Genomic DNA, 21,641 nt, shown 5'->3' on the forward strand with positions numbered 1-21,641 from the left:
TTTTTTGCTCCCGATCCGATTCCGATCATTTGATTTTGACAATCTGCCGATACCGATTTTTCCCGATCCGATCTTTATGCAATGCATTAAGAGAAAAAAAAGGTAACAGATAACCGATTTTTTGAAAATCACATGATCGGATCCCCGATCACGTGATCGGATCGGGACATCTCTAGTTTCAAGCCCTAGTTTCTTCTGTTGAATAACTGCTTTTAATTGAAAACATCCTCAAACTTGACCCCATGTAACATCTGAACTTGATATTTCAAGCTTCAATTATGATTGGGATGTTAAATTGACTGTTCCGTTGATTCACGTAGTGTGACAGACCAAATCAACCCATACTGATGACAGATAGTTGGAAATATCAATTGGGTAACAATTATTCTGCATTTTGATTCTACTGTTAACTTGTGGCAGAGACTGTGGTTTGTTTCCCAGTAATAAGTACAGTAGAAATGCTGAGGACTAATACTTTCCTTGTTTCAAAACCACTTCTTCTAGCCCGCTTCTTTCCAAGGATGACATTTCCGTCTGCCAACCCTCTCGGTCTTTCCATTATGAACAGGATAATAAAAATAGCATACGTAACCATTCACATGGTTTAATAGCATTGTCACAACTTAATAACATTAAACTGAGACAACATAAATAATTGTGCAGGCAACTAAAACAATCATCTGAAATAAGAAATGCACTTATACTAGGGTCTCGAGGCACTCACAGGATACACAATATTTATTATCGTTTTTGTTTTTGTTGCGATATAATCTAAATGATAGTTATTTGAGCCTGGTATGATTTAAGTCTACTTTGATCAAAAGACTGATGTAATGGGAAGGAGGTCAAATGGCCGGATCAAGTACAGAGCAGCACTCTTGAAAGTGGATAAAGTATAATGCTCAGGAATGTACAGGTGGCTGTGAGGGAAGAAAAAAAATATGAGAGCAAGGTAAGCGCCAGGTGTGATACCGTGAGAAACAGATCTGAGGACTGTGCCTATCTGCACACACAATAGTTTAGTTCAGTTTAGTTTGGAATAGCATAGTTCAGTACATTAGCCTAATGAGTGCTGTGTGGGACCTGGCTGCTCATCTCCATAGTAACAATAAACACCGCCCAGGTTAGCCCAAAGGAAATGAGAAGTGCCTCCAAAAGCCAACATGACAAATTCCTTCCATTCTTCCTTCCTATCACAGCCACCAGACACATGCAGGCCGTACCCACGGTGAGAGGACACCACGTCTCCAGCCACAATCTTCAAATATCACGATTCATCCTGAGGTGTGCCTCCATTAGACAAAGGTGGAGAAATCAAGTCTTGAAAATTACTGAAATTAAAGCTTTGAATGCGCTACGAAAGGGTTGTCAATAATACTCATTTAACAATTACATAGTGATTATAATATTGAAAATGTAATCTTTTGGTTCACAAGAGCCACAACCAGTGGCGGCTGGTGGAAAATATGTTTGTGGGGCTGTTGATATAGTGAGTACAAAAAAATGTTTTGGAAGAAATGACCCCTTAAATTAGGACTTCTGGCGATGTAATGGCGCGTTTCCAGTGCAGAGCGGAGCTCACTTTAAGCGTGCCGAGCGGAGCCCGTTTTTGGTTGCGTTTCCACTTGGCCTAGTACCGGCTAGCGGGTCCTAATTCACAGTTTTTCTGGCCCCATAAAATCGTGGTTCTAGGGCCAGGAACAACCAGGCTGAGTCGGGCTGAGTATGCTAAACTAGAGAGAGAATCTCTGGCAAGGGAGCAACAAGATGAACATATTTTACCGTGATTTAATTGTAATACACGTTTCAAAATGATGCCGAATTAACAACATACTGTTAGTAAAAACCATGAATTAACGCTTTGACAAGTCTGCAGACAGACGGCAGGTGAAAAACCCTTTTAAAATGCGTGTTTTCTAAATGGAGCTTGGCTAAGCTAACGTTATATATGCTCCGACCGTCCACACTCACAACAATGGCCTATACAGACATAAATAAATCAGTGACTGTATTCTCCATGACACAGACAGTCTGTGGTTTGTACATGTTTAACTTTTGTCTAGTTTCTGAACAGATCGTATCTGTCCCCGGCTGTTTGAAGAGCAAGCATGGGAAACAAAAGACAGAATTTACCTGTTTGCATCCAGCTAGCCATGCCTTTCTGGTTTACCAGCTACGTGAGAAGCCTCGTTGATACGTTTTGTCTTTTTCACGAGCTTGCTGCGATATATACAAATCGGGTTGGTCCGGTCCATGGTCTTTAAGCAACAGTTTATCTCCCAAACTTCTCCTTTCGAAAGGATTGGAGATTAGCTCTTGAACGGAATTGGGCGGGGACCGAGGTCCGGAGACTCCACCTGCACATGAAGCCATCCTCATCAACTACTGCCGTACTGCGTCACCCCACCGGATACGGGTCACTACTGTCCAAACTACTCACAGACTGGACCGGGCGCTGACATTGGCGCCCGGTGATCATCAGATTTGACGACGCTGATTGGCTGAAATTATGTTTCGGCATCATAGTTTACAGATAGCAACAGTCAGCTGCTAGTGGCTGCTGCTGCACTGGTTGAGGGCTCCTTTCTTACCGCCCAGACGAGAGAGGGTAATGACCATAGACTGTATAAAGGTAATGACACATGGGCAAGGCCAGGCAGGAAACATGTGACTTATCAGTAACTTTAGACATCGTCGTAACACAATTTTAAACGAGATTTTATTGTAGATTATACATTTTACTGATACCAATTATATAATATTTACCTTGTTTATTAAAAATAAAAATAAAATAAAAAAAAATTTTTTTAATATATATATATATTTTTTTTTATGTGTGAAGAGGTGGGGCGGCGCCCCTATGGGCCGGCCGCCACTGGCCACAACATAGAACCAGTGCTTCATACTATAACAGTGTGTATAGGTTTCCCCTCGAGACACTGACACATTCTTGCCAATTGGACAGACAACCATGACACAAAGTTGCAATAGCCACAGATGGTCAAGGATCAAGATGATGTTATTTTTGTACTGACCCTAATTTCTGGTAGAGATGCAAAGACACAAAACGCTTTTCAGAAGGGAACCAAGTATTTTTGAGACAGTGAAACTACTAGTATAATATTGTCTCTTTCCACAAATAAACCCAAATACAACACAGTTTTACCAAAGACAATATTGGGGCAGGATGTAAGGCAAGGTAGGGATCCTTTGTTGCAGCTAACAGTAGACAAATAATTCAGTAAGCTGCTGATGTTTGCTTTCTAACTATAACATGAAATAAGAGTGGGTATCTGTATACACCAAGAACTTTTCAACACACCATTGTAACCTGATGCATTCTCTCCCTGCAGAGACCAGTCATTTTGTTCCAAGTATCTCCATCAAGTCTTCTGAATTCATGAATATATTATTTGAAACAGGAGCAAGGACAATATGTGTTGATGTTGCCTAAGCCTTGGGCTTAGTGTGTGGATCCTTCAACAGCAAAGGCACCACAATCTACATCAAACACAGCTTGGTTTAAGCTGAGGTGGGGATATAACTGTGACCTTTGTAAGAAAGTCTCCTCAGAGAGGACTCGTGGACTGTGAAGTATGCAGCAAGAAGGGCAACAAGATTCCTCGAGCCCTCAAAGTCAGGTCCATCCCAGCGCTTTTAAGCTGTGTTTGGATATCAGCCTCAAAGCATGGCCCCTAAGAAGGGGCCTCTCAATATTAAAACAGAGCAGTGAAAGTCCTACAGTGGCTCCCATGTCTTTGTGGACACACACGGGCTGAAAGAAGAGAAAATAGACTCTTAATATCGTCATGTGCAAGACACCCCAAGAGCAAACAGAGGCAGCAGAGCAACAGCAACGTGTATGGCTCATATTACTGTCTCTCACTTTATGTAAAAAGGACCAAGAACCGAGTCATCAAAAGTCCTCAACAGGTTTTAAAATGCCCCAAGCAACTGAAGGAACACACACAGCATAGACCTTATCAATGTGTTGGGGTAATAACATGTAAGATTAAGGATGCTTGCGTTTTAAACCAGGCCGATGTCAGCTCTACGACATTCACTTGTGGACCGTCTGTTACCTTGGAACGGCTCAAGGCAACAATTGAAAGGACTCCATTGTATTGTATAATAAGGAGGCAGTTTCCTTTCACACAAGAGAAATTGGAAACCAGAATGGTTAAGGGGAGCCTGGGGTTATCAACATGTATGTTTTTAACAGGTCATTCCTGACTTGATAGAGTTCAAATCTATACAGGTTGTGAAGAAGAAAAAATCCTCCCCTGCACAATGCTGGTGTGACATGTGGTTAATGGGGCCACCTAGCCATAGCTGTCCGAGAAGACTATATATAGAGAGGAAATAGGATTGTTTGACCCCATTGCCTCTGGCAGGGAAGCATTTCACATACATTGGTGTGGTGAGTAAGAACCTGCTTTGTCCTCTGTGGCACACAATAGAGAGAACACCCTTAAGCTCAGATCAGATTCACAACTCCTGCAGCAAACAGCTATTTTCCACCCTGGGCGTTCATCTGTCGCATAAACAGCCTGCCAGCTCTCCTTATCAACACATTCTACGTGAATGTACAAATGTACACATAGCAGCCGCCACATCTTATTATTTGAGCAACCCTCAAGTTGATTTATCAAACCTGTGTAAAGTGATCAGATATTTTTTTAATGCTTCTGTGAACGACATACTTATCTATTCTTTTGTTGCCCCTTCACTGAGGGCAGGAAACCGGCTCAGCCTGGACGGTGGGTTCAAGTGGTCCATAAACAATGGGAAGTTAACTAACAAACCCCTGCAAGAGGAAGTGTGGGGAGTAGGTATGAAGGACAGCACAGTCGCAGTGGCCATTGTAAGCAAGGGCTGTTTTTCACACTCACATGATTGGAAGGGAAATAACAAAAGAACAGACATTTTTATGGAACTAGTCTACGGGTTTGAAGTGCTTCCAGCAAAGCCCCCCACCTCAGAGCCCATAAGAAGCAGGTTCTCATCTTATACTCAGACGAAAACGAAAATGTCTTAACACTTTACTGTTAGTTTTGTACTTTTCAACGTAAGGCAGATAAAATAGTCTAAATTATACAATATTTCTTAAACTTAACTTTATGAGAGAATTACCAAACCAATTGTTTTTATCCTTTAAGAAAATCCTTGAATGTTAAGGTGATATGAGACAGATAACAGATGTCCAGACAAATAATCTGTGTTTAATTGCCACACACTAATTCTCACAACTTCTGATTCTGAGGGAATATTATATGTTTCTGGAGAGAATTCTTCACAATGAAATGATGAGAAAAACAATAGCGACTTTAAGACCCCTGTGATTATTAACTTTTCATAGATGGAAATGATATCATCCCATCACAGACAAATGTGTAGCTTGGGGCAAAGCCAGCTAGTGTCTTATTGAGGAGGACTAGCCACATGGCTCAGCGTGAAATTATGAAGGATAACACGTCTGATCTACTCATTAGACTGCCGTGGGAAAAGAACAGTCATTTTGGAAAGTCTGATTCACCCTCTGAGGCCACTTGTCCTTGATCTTTTCTAATATGACTGATGAATAAATCCAGACACAGGACGACATGCTGGCTCAGCAATGACTGCGTCCCAGCAGTGTTGCTCTAGAAGTGTCGAGGCATGCTGCAAATTCACAGTTTCATCCAAGCCGTGGAAACTGACTATACCAGAAAACGTAATGGGACAAGATATATCACATCCTAACCAGATTACAATCAAAACTAAGCCATCCATAGACTAAGACACGCCTACATATAACCTCCATTAATTCAGCTCGACTGATCAGTGTAGCATGATTTTATGAAAGAGTTCAAATTTGGAGTCGGTCTTACTTCTTCTTCTACTTTACAAACCATTTTCTTCACTGAGCTTTTCCTTTCCACAACGATTACACACTGCTGACATCACACCAACAATCCCCCCCCCAAATCATCAGCCGGCAACATATATTTAACGTCACGCTGAGTAGCAACAATCATCTCATCAGTTACAGCCATTAAATCCTGCTATCGGTGAAGATTAAACATTATTACTATATACTGATTTGCAGTAGCAATCACGTGTTAATGAATGTCAATGAACATCTGGAGAAACATATAAATAAATCATTCTATACCATTATTGCTTACACACAATTCCACATTTGCCTCCCAGGAAGCCTGGTGTTTGAGTAAGGGTAAAACATTAACCAGTAGTGTTTAAAGTCTGCAGGAAGTTCTTGCTAACACCAAGAGAGATTTTCCTCATGCTATGATTTGTAGGTCAGACGGTCACATATAATGAACTGACTTAAAATGAAACAATAGAAAGCCAGGATTTTAGCAAGTGCTAAAAGGGCATTAAACCCAAGAAGCACTTTGTAGATAAGTTGTCAAACCCACTTGTCATGTATGGAGTGCTTTCACTGTACTGAACTACTTATGATATCATTTAGTGTCTAAAGAAATGTTAGTCATCCAACAGCGATGGAAGAACTTTGGATTATCAGTGTATATGCAATAACTGAATAGGGGAAGACTAGCCTTGATCATAAATAGTTACTGTTGACTTAAAGTCGTCACATGAGACAAGCCCAGCCATTCCTGTGCAATGACTTTTAAAAGACAAATATTAGCCGAGACAGATACACATTGACATATCTCGGAGATTACTAAACCCAACTAGTGACAAGCTCTTTCTTAAAACTATATTAAATCTTGTTGTCCGTATGAAATAAAAAAAATTCAACCGATATAGGAACGTTTGTGAATGTGACAAAATGTCAGAAATCAATCAAACTGCACACTTTTGCCTTTCAATGTCAGCCCTAAACTATTCAGAGACTCACTAAAAACAAGAAATTTAAAATAGAGTTGATAAGGAGAGATTTTTGTCGCACATCGGTAACCAGTATTAGTGGTTAATTTTTGTATGTCATTATGGTGACTTATAAATACAACTTCTAACACTATACTACTGTAAAACTACTTGTGAAATATGAGCCCATCCATCTAATTCCCAATGACTTTATGCAGGTGAGTATGCTGATTTCACACTTTGGTATGTCTGAGGCTCTCAGCATCTCTCTCCCTTCTTCCCTCCCTCTCTGAGGCTTTCTAATAGGCTTGACAAAAATGTAAATCATTTACAGCTGTTACTAAGAAACCCTTCCAAACACACGTGCTCTAGATACACCCATTCAAGCATGAGTGCAGATAAGCACGTGTACACAGACCTAGATTATACGGTATAATCCAATGAGAAATGATGAGATGGTATGTAATCCAGATTGTGTCACACTTTCCAACACATCACTGAAATGCAAAGGCAGTATGCAAGGCTGTCATTATGTAATGCTTTGAAAAATGACCCGAAGGGAAATTAAATGATAATACAAGACACTTTGATACAGAACTTGTCATAAGCCTTTAGGACACCTAAGTTAATTCAATTACACAATACCACTTGGGCTGTAGGCCTGTGTGTGATCCTCCATGCTACCACTGAGAGTGCAACATGATTTATTTGCCCGTGAATATCTAGGCATTTCATAACTTGGCATGAGTCTTGTTTTAGAACAACAATAAAGAGTAAATAGAAAATAGAGTTTTACCATATTTTTGCGAGGAAGCCAGGTTTTTATGATCACTTCAGCTACCACATTGCAGGAGATCGTGTTGCACTGCCCAAAGCATAACAACCTGCGCTTTGTTCCAGTTCCAGGCCCTCAGGAAGTAACTGCTTTCCGCATCTTCAGCTATTAAATTAATATTTCACAACATGCCTTACAGCCATCTAAATGATTGGCATGTGAAAATGTCTTCTTATGATAATAATGGTCGCTATTGTACGCAATATGAATATCACTTACATGTAGATAGCATAGGAGGTTGGTTCATTTCAAGCTGTTTTTTCTTGTTGAACTTTTTCGAAATGCAAGCTAAAATACCATATCCACCCTCATAAAGCCCAATAGCTACAGACGTTTTGAATGACAGCTTTCATACCAGCACAAACAAACCAACCAAACAGGAGGTAATTTGAACAGGAACATATACTGAGCAAAAATATAAACGCAACACTTTTGTTTTTGCTCCCATTTCTCATGAGCTGAAATCAAAAATCTAAGACTTTTTCTACACACAAAAAGCCTATTTCTCTCAAATATTAGTCACAAATTGGTTTAAATCTGTTTGTGAGCACTGCTCATTTGCCCGAGATAATTCATCAATCCCACAGGTGTGGCATATCGAGATGCTGATTGCATGAGTATTGCGCTGGTGTGCCTCTGGTTGGTCACAATAAAAGGCTACTCCAAAATGTGCAGTTTTAATCACACAGTACAATGCCACAGATGTCATTTTAGAGCATCCTAAGAGCTTACACGTTTGATTTGTGTTATCAAGTATTCTGACATCCCAAAATAATCTTGGTTAAACAGAATGCTGACAGTAGGGGTCCTGAACCCAAATCAATTCTGGATCCTAGTGCTTCGACAATTAGAGAAGTACAAAAGTAGAAAATCATCCTTCTCATCAAAAATGTGCTGTCTGTCGGGTCACTGGCTCCAATAACTTTCCCTCCTCAGCCATAACAATGCGACTCTCATGCCAGCATCTGTTACTGGCCAACTGGCCGGGGACCATGGGAACTAGGCCCTGTCGAGTCCGGGAGGCAGACTCTTGTGGCACTTTCAATAAGATGAGTGCTCTGTAGTACAAACATCTCCCAACCCTGCAGTTGGTAGACAATTGGAGTAGCTGTCTAGCCTTGGCATTGAGGCATGCAAATCTACTGTAATGGTTCTATAATCAGCCTAAAATTGCCTGAAATTATGTTTGAAAGTGAATACTGACTATCTCTATGTTACAGTCAGCATGATTGTCAGAAGCAAAGCCTGCTTCACCTGTTGAGTTTGGAATAGATAGTAAATGCTGTATGAACAGTGGAACTGCCCTCGAAGCTAGATTGAGACAAGTCACTCAACACAGGAATAGCTACGGTCATGTCAGATAGAATCCAAGACGTTATTAGGCTTTATATCACAGAGAGAACATCCAATCGATGACTTCATGTGTTCTCAGAGATCAAAGCAGCTTCTTGACATTTACAAGCAGTTTTCCAGAAGGGGAAAACATAGCTTTGATTTGTAGACACCTGGCTAAGCTACAAGGGGATTCCTCTATTGAAAAGATTGCTGAAAACAGAAAAAGTCATACACAGCAAGTGGTCAAACTTCAATGACTAAATCTATGTGGGCGGACGAGATTACAGTCCTGTAGTCTTAACCCTACCACTATATCTGGGCTGGGTTCTGGTTTGGAAACCGCTTCATCCAATCAGAAAATACAGACTAAAATTAGCATCAAACAAGACCACATAGTTATAAAGTAACCTTTTTATAAAACATCTGCATCCTACTGAGCAGGATGTTGCTCCACAATAAGTATTACCCTTATTCAAAAGTTATTGGATGTTTAGTAACAAGCAATTAAGGCTATTCTGCACATTACAAATAAATTAATGTAATAAATTAAGTAAGTAAAGTATGAATGTACTTTGAAGTTACTCTTTAATAACCAACTATTTGTTCATGTATTTCTAAATAGCCTAGTCAAAGTCTATCAGAGCTGAAATTATTAGTTTTATGTTTTATTCGTCCAATAGTATAAAACCCATTATAGATATTACATTAAAATCATAAAACTTTGCAAAATCCTGACATGAGGGGCTGGAACCACAGATATTGGTATTTTGCTAAATATTACTGACAAAAATAATCCATCAGTTATTAAATGTTCCTGGCTATTATTTTTTTATTGAATATCTTTGGAATTGTTGACTGCTGTTCATACAATTGACTCTATGAAATGATGACAGGCATTGTACAGTTTAAACAATAAAACAAAATCAATAGACAGGTAATGCAGCCCTAGTGTACAGTAAACTTATAATAATATAATAAGTACTTTCACTTAAATGTATATAATCCTCTGTCTGTCAGTCATGCTGCCAACAGTTACTCGACTCATCGTTTGAGCTCAACATAGCTCGTTCTAAACACATGAGATGTTAAAAATAAGGACAATATCCAGGTAAAAGTGATACACATGAAAGTGAAACACCATCTTGTTTAATCAGTTATCAGTGCCCCGTTAGCTCCAATTCATACCAGCCAAACGCAAAGGTTACCTGTAAGTGTGTGATGTAAGATAACGTAGCAACTCAACTCAGCGTGTTGAGCTAGCAAGCGTGGGTAACGGTTACCTTTAACGTCAAGTGGCGTAAGGCACACACAAAGTAGACCGAGCACAGAGAATAAGTTTAAAGTAAAACACAGTGCTGTCACTCCCGGTGGTTTTGACGGCAGGTCAATGGACATGTCCCGACATTCCTCCCAACTCACTGCCACTAAAACTCCTGAATGGAAAACTTATCTCTACTTTTCTGAAACGACACTTCCAGGGTAACTCCGTCGACACAGTTAACTTGAGAGTATTGTCTTACCTGATAATTGTCATGGATATGAAAGTATAACCAAAGTTTTCCAAGTCTTTCTGCGTATATCTCCCACACAAACTCAGTCCCCACTTGATCCACCAAGGTATGCTACGGGCCACCGGGCTCCTCCTCCCCGCATGAGGTCATCTGAGAGGGAGGCAGGAACATCAACAGAGAGCAGGGAACCAGGACAAACTCCCCCTCCTTCCTCCTTCCTTCTCCTCTTCCCCCTTCCTCCTTCCCATTCTACATGCATGCCTCATGGACACGACAGGATGCTAGATATCCAAGATTATTTACTGTACAACTGCAGGCTACAAGCTTGCAATGTAATGATGTTGGCCAGTAAAAGTCACAAAATCCCCCTTTAAAAAGTCTCCAAATCGTTCAAAATGACCTGAATTGTCCATGTTTTATTTATTCAGTTAGATGCTCTATGGTGATTTCTTTAGTGCATTAAAAAACAATTATTTCAGGTATTTTCACAACTAAGTTAAATAAAGTCCAAATAAAACTTTTTACAAGGAGAACCCTTCCTATAAATGTACAGGCTAATAAAATACCTGTGTGATCCTTATAAAACTGACAATTACCGTAAGATGCAGTTAAAATCTCAGAAACAGTCTGTAATTGGGCTTTGTTGCTGATAAGGCTATTATGTCCCAAATGAAATGTCTTAATGATGTTTCAAAGCTCTTGCCACAGTGCAGGAATACATTTCTGCACTGAATTCTCTATATATTGATTTTTGTTGCTACATAGATATACTGAGCACAGACTTACTGCCAATTATAAAACACCTAAGTACCACAGCTATTCATTTATAGGCAACATACACACAGCTGTCTTCTGTTAACATCATATCAATGGAAACGGAGGAATCAGATCATATTTCATTGTCACACACATATGCACACTACACACAGTAAATTAATAATTTAACCAAATCTAGTTAGAGGAGCAGAGGGCAGCTACTTTACAGCACCCAGGCACTAGTGTTTGTTATGGTCCCTTGTTCAAGGGCCCCTCTGCAGTGCCCTGGAGGAGAAGTGGACCCTCTGAGGTACTAGTCCAGGCTCCTACTTGGTCATATTTTCTTCCCTTTCAGTCTCTAAATCAAGTCTCCATGGAAGATGGCTACCTTGGAGGTTTTAGTACTCACATTTGATATGCACAATGAACATGAAGTGGGAAACTATTCAGAGGTAAGACATACAAATATTAATTTACACAGGTATTGTTAATATTTTAGTCCTTGGCATGACGTTATTTGCTACTCTGCAGATTAACATTTTGCACACTACATATAAGAAGCTCATAACACATTATGCATTACTACATCAAACTATCCAAGGGTATATAAACTTGGCACCACCTGTACTGGCTACAACATAAAAATGCTGCTTTGCATCAAATATTTATCAATCTGAAGGAGCCCAGTCTTTATAAAAAGCACTTTTATTAATAATAAATGTTGCTGCCAATACCTCTGTTCTTTTCACAGCCCAAATACACAATTGAATGTGAAACTTGACATGGAGTATGTACATTGTGTTCCTAAGTAAACAGTCTAAGCACTGTTATTAAGGTTAGCATTACAATAAAAAGTCTTTTGATAGGCAAATGTAAAATGAGTAGTAGTCCATCTAACAGCAATCTTATCATGCATTTTCCTCCTTGTTGATACACATTAAAGAGCACGGGTTGAAACATGAGTTAAAGCTTTTATTTATAATTGGCCTAATAAATGTAGGTGTGCATTAGTGGTTGTTAGAAGCAGGATTTCTTTGAGTGTTCTTCTGAATCTCTGCTGCATGGTGCCATACAACACATATCATTATGTATCTTCACGTAACTGTTATCTGAGAGGGTTTAATGTTTTCACATGCAGGTATATAATAGTGGCACTAAATCTTTCTTCATTCATGTTTGCTTGAAAGTGCAAAAATTGCTTACCGTTATACAATACATTGCAAAGACTGTTCCCTGCCTGGTCTGTCAAGCTAAGCTCCCAGCATGCCTTAGTGTATGGTGACCTCATGGGGTGACAGATTTGTATGCAGCGTGTTGCATGTGCGAAGCCATGTTCGACAGATATTTAATGTCATGACATTATCTAATATGTTTTTCCCAATTTAGGTGTGTGAACTGCATTAAAAGGAGTAAACCTACCATGCCTAAAACTGTAAGTTGGTGATAGGAGTGCATTTTTTTGGGGCCGCAAACCACATCTTCTCAGTCATCCCACTCCTCTGTGTGAGGCACTGTTATACAGTCGGTGAGCAGTGTTTTCTCAGCAGTGTGGTGGGCGTCACAGGGTCAGTGAGGCTCTTCAGGTGGCGGGGAAATGGGCAGACACTGGCAGGGAAATGCACCAAGTCTGCAAGTCAGAAGACCAACTGCTCCTCTCCTCAAACAGAGCTGCAGACGTCTCTGAACTTCACACACAGATGGCATCAAAGGCATGTGTGAACAGCATGACCATCACAGAGAATTTAAGGTGGGCCCATTGTGTCCACAAGGCTATCTTTGAGTACTGTGTTGGCGAACAAACAAGCTGACACAGTTTGTGTGATTTCAAATGCAAACAAAATGGGCACATGTATTAATGTGGTGACATGAGACACATATCATACAATAGAAAAGAACACACTGACATGTTGAAATCCAACCAGTATGGGGATAAGGGGAGGAGTTTTGTAATTGTATTTACAATCTAGCAGGGATTCTTTTTAATTGAAAGGGATAGTTGAGACACAAAGCCACATTCTGTAGTCAGGGTGTGAATAAATATAGCATTACTCAGTGCCCAACGGTCAAGTAGCTCCCTTAGAATTAGAATTGTAATATTGGTGCTTTTCAGCTGTGAAAGGAAAATGTTAAACCAAGCAGTATGGCTTTATTTTTTGAACATAATATCTTTAGATGGCGAAATTCCATTCAGGCTCTTGGTATTGTGAATGCTGAATCTCATTGAAGTCACATTGTCATGTATTACTGACCATTTCAATAGAGCTAACAAGGCCAACAGATGTTGAGGTTACTGGAACAAATGTGCTGTATAAATATATTTTGTATCATTTATATCTACTTTTTTTTTTTTTTACTTTATATTAATTTGTTAGCACTTAACTGAATGCAACAATTACTTATATTGAGACTTTATGTATTTGGCATGAACTATTATCCTGTGTATGACATGATTACATTTAACAAAAAAACAATTTATCATCCTTCCTATGTCTTTGAAAGTACTGTGGTTGACAACCTGCAAAAAAAAAGAATCATTACAGTACTGTGTCGTTTAGTGTGTTGTTTGAGCGTCTTTCAGCTTCTCTTGTTGTCCATCAGGGTTTATACTTCAACACAAACATGACAGATACAAAACAGTGAGACCTGACATGTAAGCAGGCTGGTGAATGTATAATCAGGTTCCAATCCATCCATCTCTTCCTTCTTCCACCTAATTTGCACTACACCCCAGGCCTGCATTCATAAATTATCCAGGAAAGTGATTAAAAACCCAGGAATCACTTGCCCGTCTGCACCACTACAACCTTAATGATATGGAAACAAACCGTTGTCTCTTGTTTTGGTATGAGTGTTAAAGAAATACGATTATGGATTTGGTTTACTATTTAAAAGAAATACCTTTCGTTTAAGTTACTGCTGCCTCGAGGATTTGTGTTTGAGCCATTTGCCCTCAAGCAGGGCTGAGCAGGTTCTGCAGTTCTTGAGAGACAAGACGGAGCTAGCCCTTATGGGAAGTTCCTAAATAGTTTCCCATTCACATCCTTAATTGTGAGTCACTTAACATATTGGAAGAGTCATACGAAAATATCTCTTTCTCCAAGATAGAACATTTTTGTTAATTGCAGACATAGGCTTAATTTCTACTCGGGACCCTGGGACATGTCCCCACCACAAGTTCTGAAAATAGCTTGCACAAAGAATTGTGAACTTTGAGAACAGTTTATTTGGACAAGAGAACATGTACAACCTGGAGGACTGTTGACACTTTGATGTATTTCTGGTAACCCAAGTGGTGCAGTTTGGATATGCGACATGTTTATTAGTAATAATTTAATAGAGAATAGTAAAGCAATTGTTGCTCCCAAATATGCAGCAGTGTGGCATACTTACAGCACTAGTTGTCAGCATTTTTTATTGTGAGTTTATGTACTGTAAGCATGTATTGTTTGCGGAAGGTGCTTATTTCAGTAGTGGTTTTTTTGTATCTGAAAGAAAGTGTCCCCACCACTTCTTCTAACAAAGTGACACCCATGATTGCAGTATCTTGTTACACTAGATGTTGAAATGCACAGGGCAATATTTAAGAGTAAATAAACACTTGAAAACCAGAGAAAGTTGTAATTGTTTAATGAATGCAACTTACAGTTTGGTAAAGTACACAAAGGTCCTCACGTTATAAACAGCTATTTGCTTCCACCTAGTGGTCATTGCTACTTACTACAAATACACATCGAGGAAAAAGGAGAACTGCAAAATAGGAATGCCATGCGATTTCTATTTTTTTTTCATTCAAATCTAATAAGTGCCAAGCAATACAAAGTTAAGATTTAACTGGAAAAAAACAAGTTTCAAAAACCCTCCAATTAAACATACCCCAACACCATCAACAAGGAAATACAAAAGCATTTCTCTTAACACTATCAAAAGGCACATTAAATGCTGGTGTATACACATTCTCTCACAGCCTAGAAAGTAAACTCCGAGCTTGACGAAATCTTTCACTCCATTAACACTGACACTTTACAGATAACCCGTAAGCCCCCTCAATTGTCTAACCCTTCATGTTTGTCTTTCACAGTTGACTGGACACGGTTCCCTCTGGGGCCAGTCTTAAACAAAATGTTGTTCAAAACTTCCTCGGCTGCTGGATACAAAAGGACCGGAGGGAGTGGGGCTTCTCCATTGCGGGGCGCACCTTTCCGTGCCTCACACTCACTGGTGTCTCTGGAAAGTCATGGCTCAGCTGCAAAAAAAGGCAGGAGTTTATTACACACATGTCTCTGTGGCATTGTGTCCATTCCAGTTTGCCCAGCAGGAATGAACTTGACATGCACAGTAAGAATGTGCTTTTTAATAAAGGGAGTTTGTGTTTACCTTTTCAAGAGTTCCCGACAGAAGAATACTAACTTGTTGCATTCTGTTGGAGGTTGCAAGGGTCCTGCGGAAAGATCAAATTAACTTTAAAAAAAGGAAAGGAAATTCAAGCATGTTTAAACTGTAAACATCCATTGCTGTGTCCTAGGGGTTTACACTTTTAAGTCATTATCATACAAACTCTCAACCTACCTTGGTTTATCAGACCGCTTGCTCTCCTTCTCTGGAGTCCCATGGGAGACACTGTCTTCAAAGCCTTTCTTGGCTACCCTTTTACCGCCAGCCTTAACTATTGACCAAAAGAAGAAAACTGTTTAATAGGTAAGCCAATAAAAAGAAAAGGGAAAGAAAAAAAATGGCCCCTGGCATTCCCTTTACAAAACAATCTGTACCAACAAAGATTTTATGTGAACGTTTTAAGTTGCTTTAAACACACTATAGAGATTGTAGGGAGTCATGCATGTGATTAATTGTTGTCCAATTTGAGCAGCCGATATTTTAAAAAGTGGGGGTCAGGGAAAACCTATGAAGAGTCAACAAATGATTAAAAGCAGTATAGTTTTCTCATTACGAAAATATGTTGAAAATCATCATATGTTTTAAGTCTATTAATTTCCCAAGGCTTCTAGAAATCGTTCAAATTGCCATAAAAACAAAACCCCTCCTTGGTCAACTACTCAGAAGTCACGCCCCACTAATCCACGGGCCGTGATGTGTGGAGGGGGGAGGGGGGTGTGTCAAACAACAACACCTTGAGATTTCACGTCCAAAAAAAGTCAGAAGAGCAATGCAAATTTGTACATTTCAAAGTGAAAATACCTAGACTAGACATGTGAGCACATCCCCATTTATCGTGCAATGCTTACTAAAACGGAAAAAGAACAAACATGTTGGGTAGCGTTACACGACCGATTACAACAAAACAAAACAATTATAATTTCTCCCCATTGTCAAATTGCGTCTTATAACAGTCTGTTTGCACAGCATGGTTTTAAATGCATGTTATTGTGCTCACGAATGTTCAGTGAGTGAGAACCAGTCTATGGTGAGAACACGGTGTTACTTTCAGCAGGGCCTGCGTCCAAAGAATGTGCATGAGGGGAACAACAAACGACGCACGTTGGATTCAATGAGCAATTATCATAGAATTCAACGAATAAATTGGTTTCCCACGATAAGAATACATTCACTAACCCACGTATCACAACGGGATGTAAATGAAAAAGCAACTCGAATATTTTTCTCAGCGTCTGCTCGGGTCTATCTGCGTAGAGCAGGGAAAACAACAACGCTTTTGTTGAATGTAGTAAAAAAAATCCTCCGCGCATTGCGAACTCCATGTGAACAACACTTTACCTGCAGGAGGGTGTCCAGCTTTCAGCAAAGGAGAATCTCTCGTCCCGGATTTGGATAGTTGCTGCACCATTTTCGAAACTTTCTGTAGAAATAGCAAAGAACACACCTCGCTGAACGCCCACTTGGTTGTTTTTATGCTCAAACAAAGATGACGTAGACAGGAAGCACCTGCCAGAGAGACGCCTATTTGATTTTTTTTAACTGATGTTCAGCTTTGACCAATGAATCGAAACTGAATACCGTCATACCGATCATTTACTTTCAAGTAATTGTGCATATGTTTTTGCGCATCTATTCAAGTTTTCCTACTTTGTTTTTTTCTCTCCATTGTTTTATTTTGAAAATCTTTGTAAAAACCGTTGAATGTGGTAGCAACAACAGACTGCCTGACAAAGACAGGGGACTTAAATAATTTCACATTTGATAAAAAGCATTTTTCATTAACATATATGTTAAAAAAACAAAATGTGTGCCTCTTAAAGGAAATTCACAGTTTTTCTTTAAGGAACTACACAACTCTTCTTTAAGGAACTACACAATAATATGAGTATATCCTTTATGGTAGTCTATAGGTATTTACAGATGTATCCAGTTATTCTGCCTAACATTTATTCAACAATTAGGGCTAGTCTATACATTTAATCATCTTTAAAGTACCTCGTCATAATTAGAAGTGTCACTCAAGTTAATATTGAATTCCAACAAGTCTAACAGGAGGCAGGAAGATGTCAGTCAAACATGTTACACCTGTGTGTGCGTACTATTTGTGAATCACATTTGACTCAAAGTCTGCTTCTACACATGCAAATAACACACATTGTTTGTGTCTCTTAATTCTCCTACATGACCCATTACTGGCAGAAGATTACAACCTGCTCATTGAAATAAGTAAGGCTTAACACACACCCTGCTGGGGTCAGATCCAGCCATTTCTTTGTCAACAAGCTCAGGTTTGGCTGACTCTCTGCTGCGTCATGTGTGGATAGCATTTGTAATGTGTGTGTGTGATATACAACTTTTGGCAGTATTACATTGTGGGAGTTTCAATGTCCATGAAAGCTCCAGTCTTACTGTGTTTGTCGAGTGGTTTGTTCTACTTTCACAAACACATTTGTTTGGGGATATACAGCAGGACTAAGGTATCAATCCTGAAGCCTGTGCTGCTTTATGACCTGATCTTGATGCCCTGTCTGGACAAAGACCCCTGAGGCTAGTTACAAGACCTTCATCATTTCAGTTTGGTGTTTATGTGTTTGATCCAGTTATCAGACAACAATCTTTGGGCAAGGTTGAATAGAAAAAATAACTTTATATTTTTCACAGGGAGGGTACATACAGATGCTGCTTCTCATTATGTTCAGATGAATCCTGAAATAGACGAGGAAAATGTCTCATAATAAAGAAAATATATTACATGTCTATTTCATTTCTTGCATACTGTTATTTCCTCCCATATGGGGTGTGTTAATGTTCAGAAAGTACAACTAGTTCTGCTGTGTTGCTCCCCTGGCTCTCTCCTCTGCAAAATCATTGGCTGGTTAAGCATGCAGCTGCAGCCAATCACAGACCGCCTGTGGAGCTGTACATCTTGTTCTCTTGAACATTTTGTTATGTTCTGACAAAGTGTAGTATTAGTATACTAACTCATACCTTTCCTCAATGACATACATCTCCAGAGGGGGGAGCTGCAACTGTACTTTGTTATTTTTCATCTGTGTAGTTATATTTTATTTTCAGTTTCTTAAACGTGTATTATGTCTCTCCTAATACAGGGGTGGCTGTGGCTGGAGAGGTCATCCAGCAATTGGAAGGTAGCCACTGTAGTCATCATGTGGAAATAACCTTTGGGAAGATATTGAACACAAAACCGCTCAGAATAGCATAGCAACCAGTGTTTGAATGGGTTAATACTAACTTAAAGTGCTTTCAGTCATTGCAAAGACAAACAAATGCTATGCAAATGCAGTCCTATAATAAGACTGCTGCTGCTGATTCAGCATTGCTACATACAGGGGTGTGGGTGATTGTCCTTTTTTACTTTTATAAAAAACATGTAGTGATTGCAAGCATGATCACAACTTTATAAAGAGGATTATGTCATTTTACAAAATTGATGATAGATGCATTACTGATTTGCCTTCCTTGATACTTGTGAATGTGAACATGCACTTTTAGTAGAATAATGTATGTGTTGAAAGGAAAGCTTTTATACAAATCTGCACATATACATATTAGACACAGATTTATGAAACACTGAGTTAGGCTAATGTGTGTGTCAAACAATGTACTTCATTTTTTTGGCATATCTTAATGTGAAAGATATGTTTTCACCATATTGAAAAGATGCAATGACACGACATGTAAAAAACAAAACTGACCTTTTTTATTATTTTAGCGTGGTTGTGTTATGGAAGATCTTTGTCCACACATTTCTTTTTCATATATTTATATATCTATAGAGATTTAACATGGCACAAGATTCTTTTTTTTAAACCAGTGCTGATGAATGTAAACCAGGTAACATGTTTTTTTCTGTATTTACAATAAAATGAAAGAAATGTACAAGACTCCATGGCATTACACAGCTTCAACATTAAGTACAGATACAATTTGATCCCTCTGTACAGTCTAACATCATAACTTCACTGTATTTGTTTTTTTGTTTCGTTAACAGATATGAGTTCATGATCCATTTTGGCTTCAGCACATACACATTCCCCATCTTGACTCTTACCGTATACCCTCGCTCACATGACACACCTTTCTCCATGCTCTCACAGCTAAGATTTTCATAAAGAAAATAAAACCAACATCTAGACAGAGCAGGACGCACGTCTTCCTCGCTGTGGTGTAGAGTATCGCCCCTCAACAGATTTCATCTTCCTTCTTCTAAATAAAAAATAATTTAAAAAAACATTCCATGATTTCCTTCTTTGGCACACATTCCATCTTTCCATCAGCCATCGCTCAGTTGAACTCACCCTCCGCAGGCACGCATTCACTTTATTAAAAACACACTTCTAGCCAAGTTCATGAAAAAGTTTGTTTGTTTCTTGTCTCCGGACCTATACCCAGGAGTCAGGAGAGCCCGGGTACTGCTCCGCCCTGTAGGAAGGCCTCCGTGTGCTGGCGTAAAAGTCCACATAGTTGGTGTTGGATTTGAGTCCGTGAGGCTGGGAGCTGTAGTCCGCTGTGGGCGGGTAGGTGATCACCTCCTCTAAGTACGGGTCTTCTAAGCCGTGTGGATGCTGCATGTACATCCTGTACGTATCGTAGTTCCTCCTTCCTGGCTCCTCTGTATAATACACAGGCTGTAAGAAAAGAGAAAAGTAGGATATAATGAAATAATTTTCACTGGTTCAAAAGGCAACAGTGGTAACACATATTTCATATTCTGTTCTTGTACATATCCCATATTCTATTGACATGTATACAGATTTATGCACTCATTTTTGTATTTTATTATATATGTTGCATTGTTGGAGGAGCTCAGGTCAGAAGAATTGCATTGCCATTTCTCCACTGTAGCTTTGTGCATATGACAATAAAACCTAAACCTGAATTGAAATACTGAAATACTGTCCTGAAAGTTATAATCCTCATGAGAGGGAGTCAAATTATGAAATAGAATACTGTTGTTGATCCTATTAAGTATTCAATGGCAGGAGACTCACGTTTCCTTCACACTAACAAAGAAATCAAGTGTAACTGTTCGTCTCACTGGTGTCATCATCACTGTATGCTGTTCAGCTTACACTGCATCAGAGCTGCTTTAACTTAATGCAAACCAAACATGTCCCACTGCTACAGCCTCTTGCAGTCGCCCACTGGCAAAACACACAAAGTAGTTCATGAAGAGTTGCATTCCATCTGCTGCACACTTCCAAATCCTCAGAACAGGTGTTGCCAAATGTAAACATTTATTAATAAAATAACAGTTTTAAGGTTCTTGTACTGGTGTGTTTTATTTTATGCTCTTCAGAGTTTTACACATAAATGAATATTCGTTCATTCAAGTCCTTAATAAATGTGTTCACACAATGGAGTTGTGGTGTCTGTGGCAACACACTGGCACACTTATGCCTGGAGATAAACTATCCAAAACGTTTACAATGAAGTATTTTATCCTTTAGCATATTAAGTAAAATTAGCTTTGTTAAGAAGATTGAGATAATAAGAAATTAAATATGTGTGTAATCTAAAATGCGGAAATTTCCAATGTTTAAAGGATGGGAGTTCCGTCACTTTCAAGAACACATTTTTTTGTTCCATTCTTTAAACTTGTTGAAAAGATGATCATCATTTAATGACATCCCATCAGTTTCTGAAAAAAGCACTATTGTCTGGCAGTGAGCTAATCAATCTCCTTCCAGCCCACACGACTCCAGCCACAGATGCAGCAGAAAACTGCCTCGAGGAAAATGGGATAAATCCAGGAGATAAATTGAATTTGTCTGAAATAAATGGGGTGATGACTGTATTCATGTGTTAACTGGACTAAATGTCAATCATGTGAAGGGCACAACTCTCTCTCTCTTGCTCCCCCCCACCCATCTCTCCCCTCCTGCCTCCTCATACTGTGCTTGTAATCTGAGTGGGCACACATGGACGTGTCCCGCAGTGACAGGTGCCTGAGACGA

At 39.3% G+C, this 21,641-nt stretch overlaps 3 protein-coding genes across 5 annotated transcripts in view; all 3 read right to left on the reverse strand.

The window, feature by feature from the left end:
• The window catches only part of tanc1b (tetratricopeptide repeat, ankyrin repeat and coiled-coil containing 1b), a 105,937-nt gene extending 95,204 nt beyond the window's left edge, over positions 1-10,733 (reverse strand). Inside the window, exon 1 of one of the 2 annotated variants that reach the window (XM_034109769.2) lies at positions 10,525-10,733. The gene's annotated coding sequence lies outside the window, so the exon portion shown is untranslated. The remainder of the gene's footprint in view (positions 1-10,524) is intronic. The other variant, XM_034109770.2, reaches the window with a different exon arrangement.
• A 4,148-nt stretch (positions 10,734-14,881) lies between these two features.
• On the reverse strand, positions 14,882-17,137 carry dap1b (death associated protein 1b). The gene is made up of 4 exons (XM_034110017.2): positions 17,002-17,137; positions 15,838-15,934; positions 15,646-15,709; positions 14,882-15,514 (listed from the first exon to the last, which is right to left on the reverse strand). The coding sequence occupies exons 1-4, from the start codon at positions 17,069-17,071 to the stop codon at positions 15,398-15,400; spliced, it is 348 nt and encodes a 115-aa protein (XP_033965908.1). The 5' UTR covers positions 17,072-17,137; the 3' UTR covers positions 14,882-15,397.
• A 2,225-nt stretch (positions 17,138-19,362) lies between these two features.
• The window catches only part of pkp4 (plakophilin 4), a 102,184-nt gene continuing 99,905 nt past the window's right edge, over positions 19,363-21,641 (reverse strand). For both annotated transcript variants that reach the window (XM_034109693.2, XM_034109695.2), the window contains one exon: positions 19,363-20,312. In XM_034109693.2, coding sequence (XP_033965584.1) covers positions 20,067-20,312 — 246 coding nt within the window. In that variant the 3' untranslated portion in view covers positions 19,363-20,066. The remainder of the gene's footprint in view (positions 20,313-21,641) is intronic.

This window comes from Pseudochaenichthys georgianus, chromosome 21 (genome assembly GCF_902827115.2).
Source record: "Pseudochaenichthys georgianus chromosome 21, fPseGeo1.2, whole genome shotgun sequence".
Lineage (NCBI taxonomy): Eukaryota > Metazoa > Chordata > Actinopteri > Perciformes > Channichthyidae > Pseudochaenichthys > Pseudochaenichthys georgianus.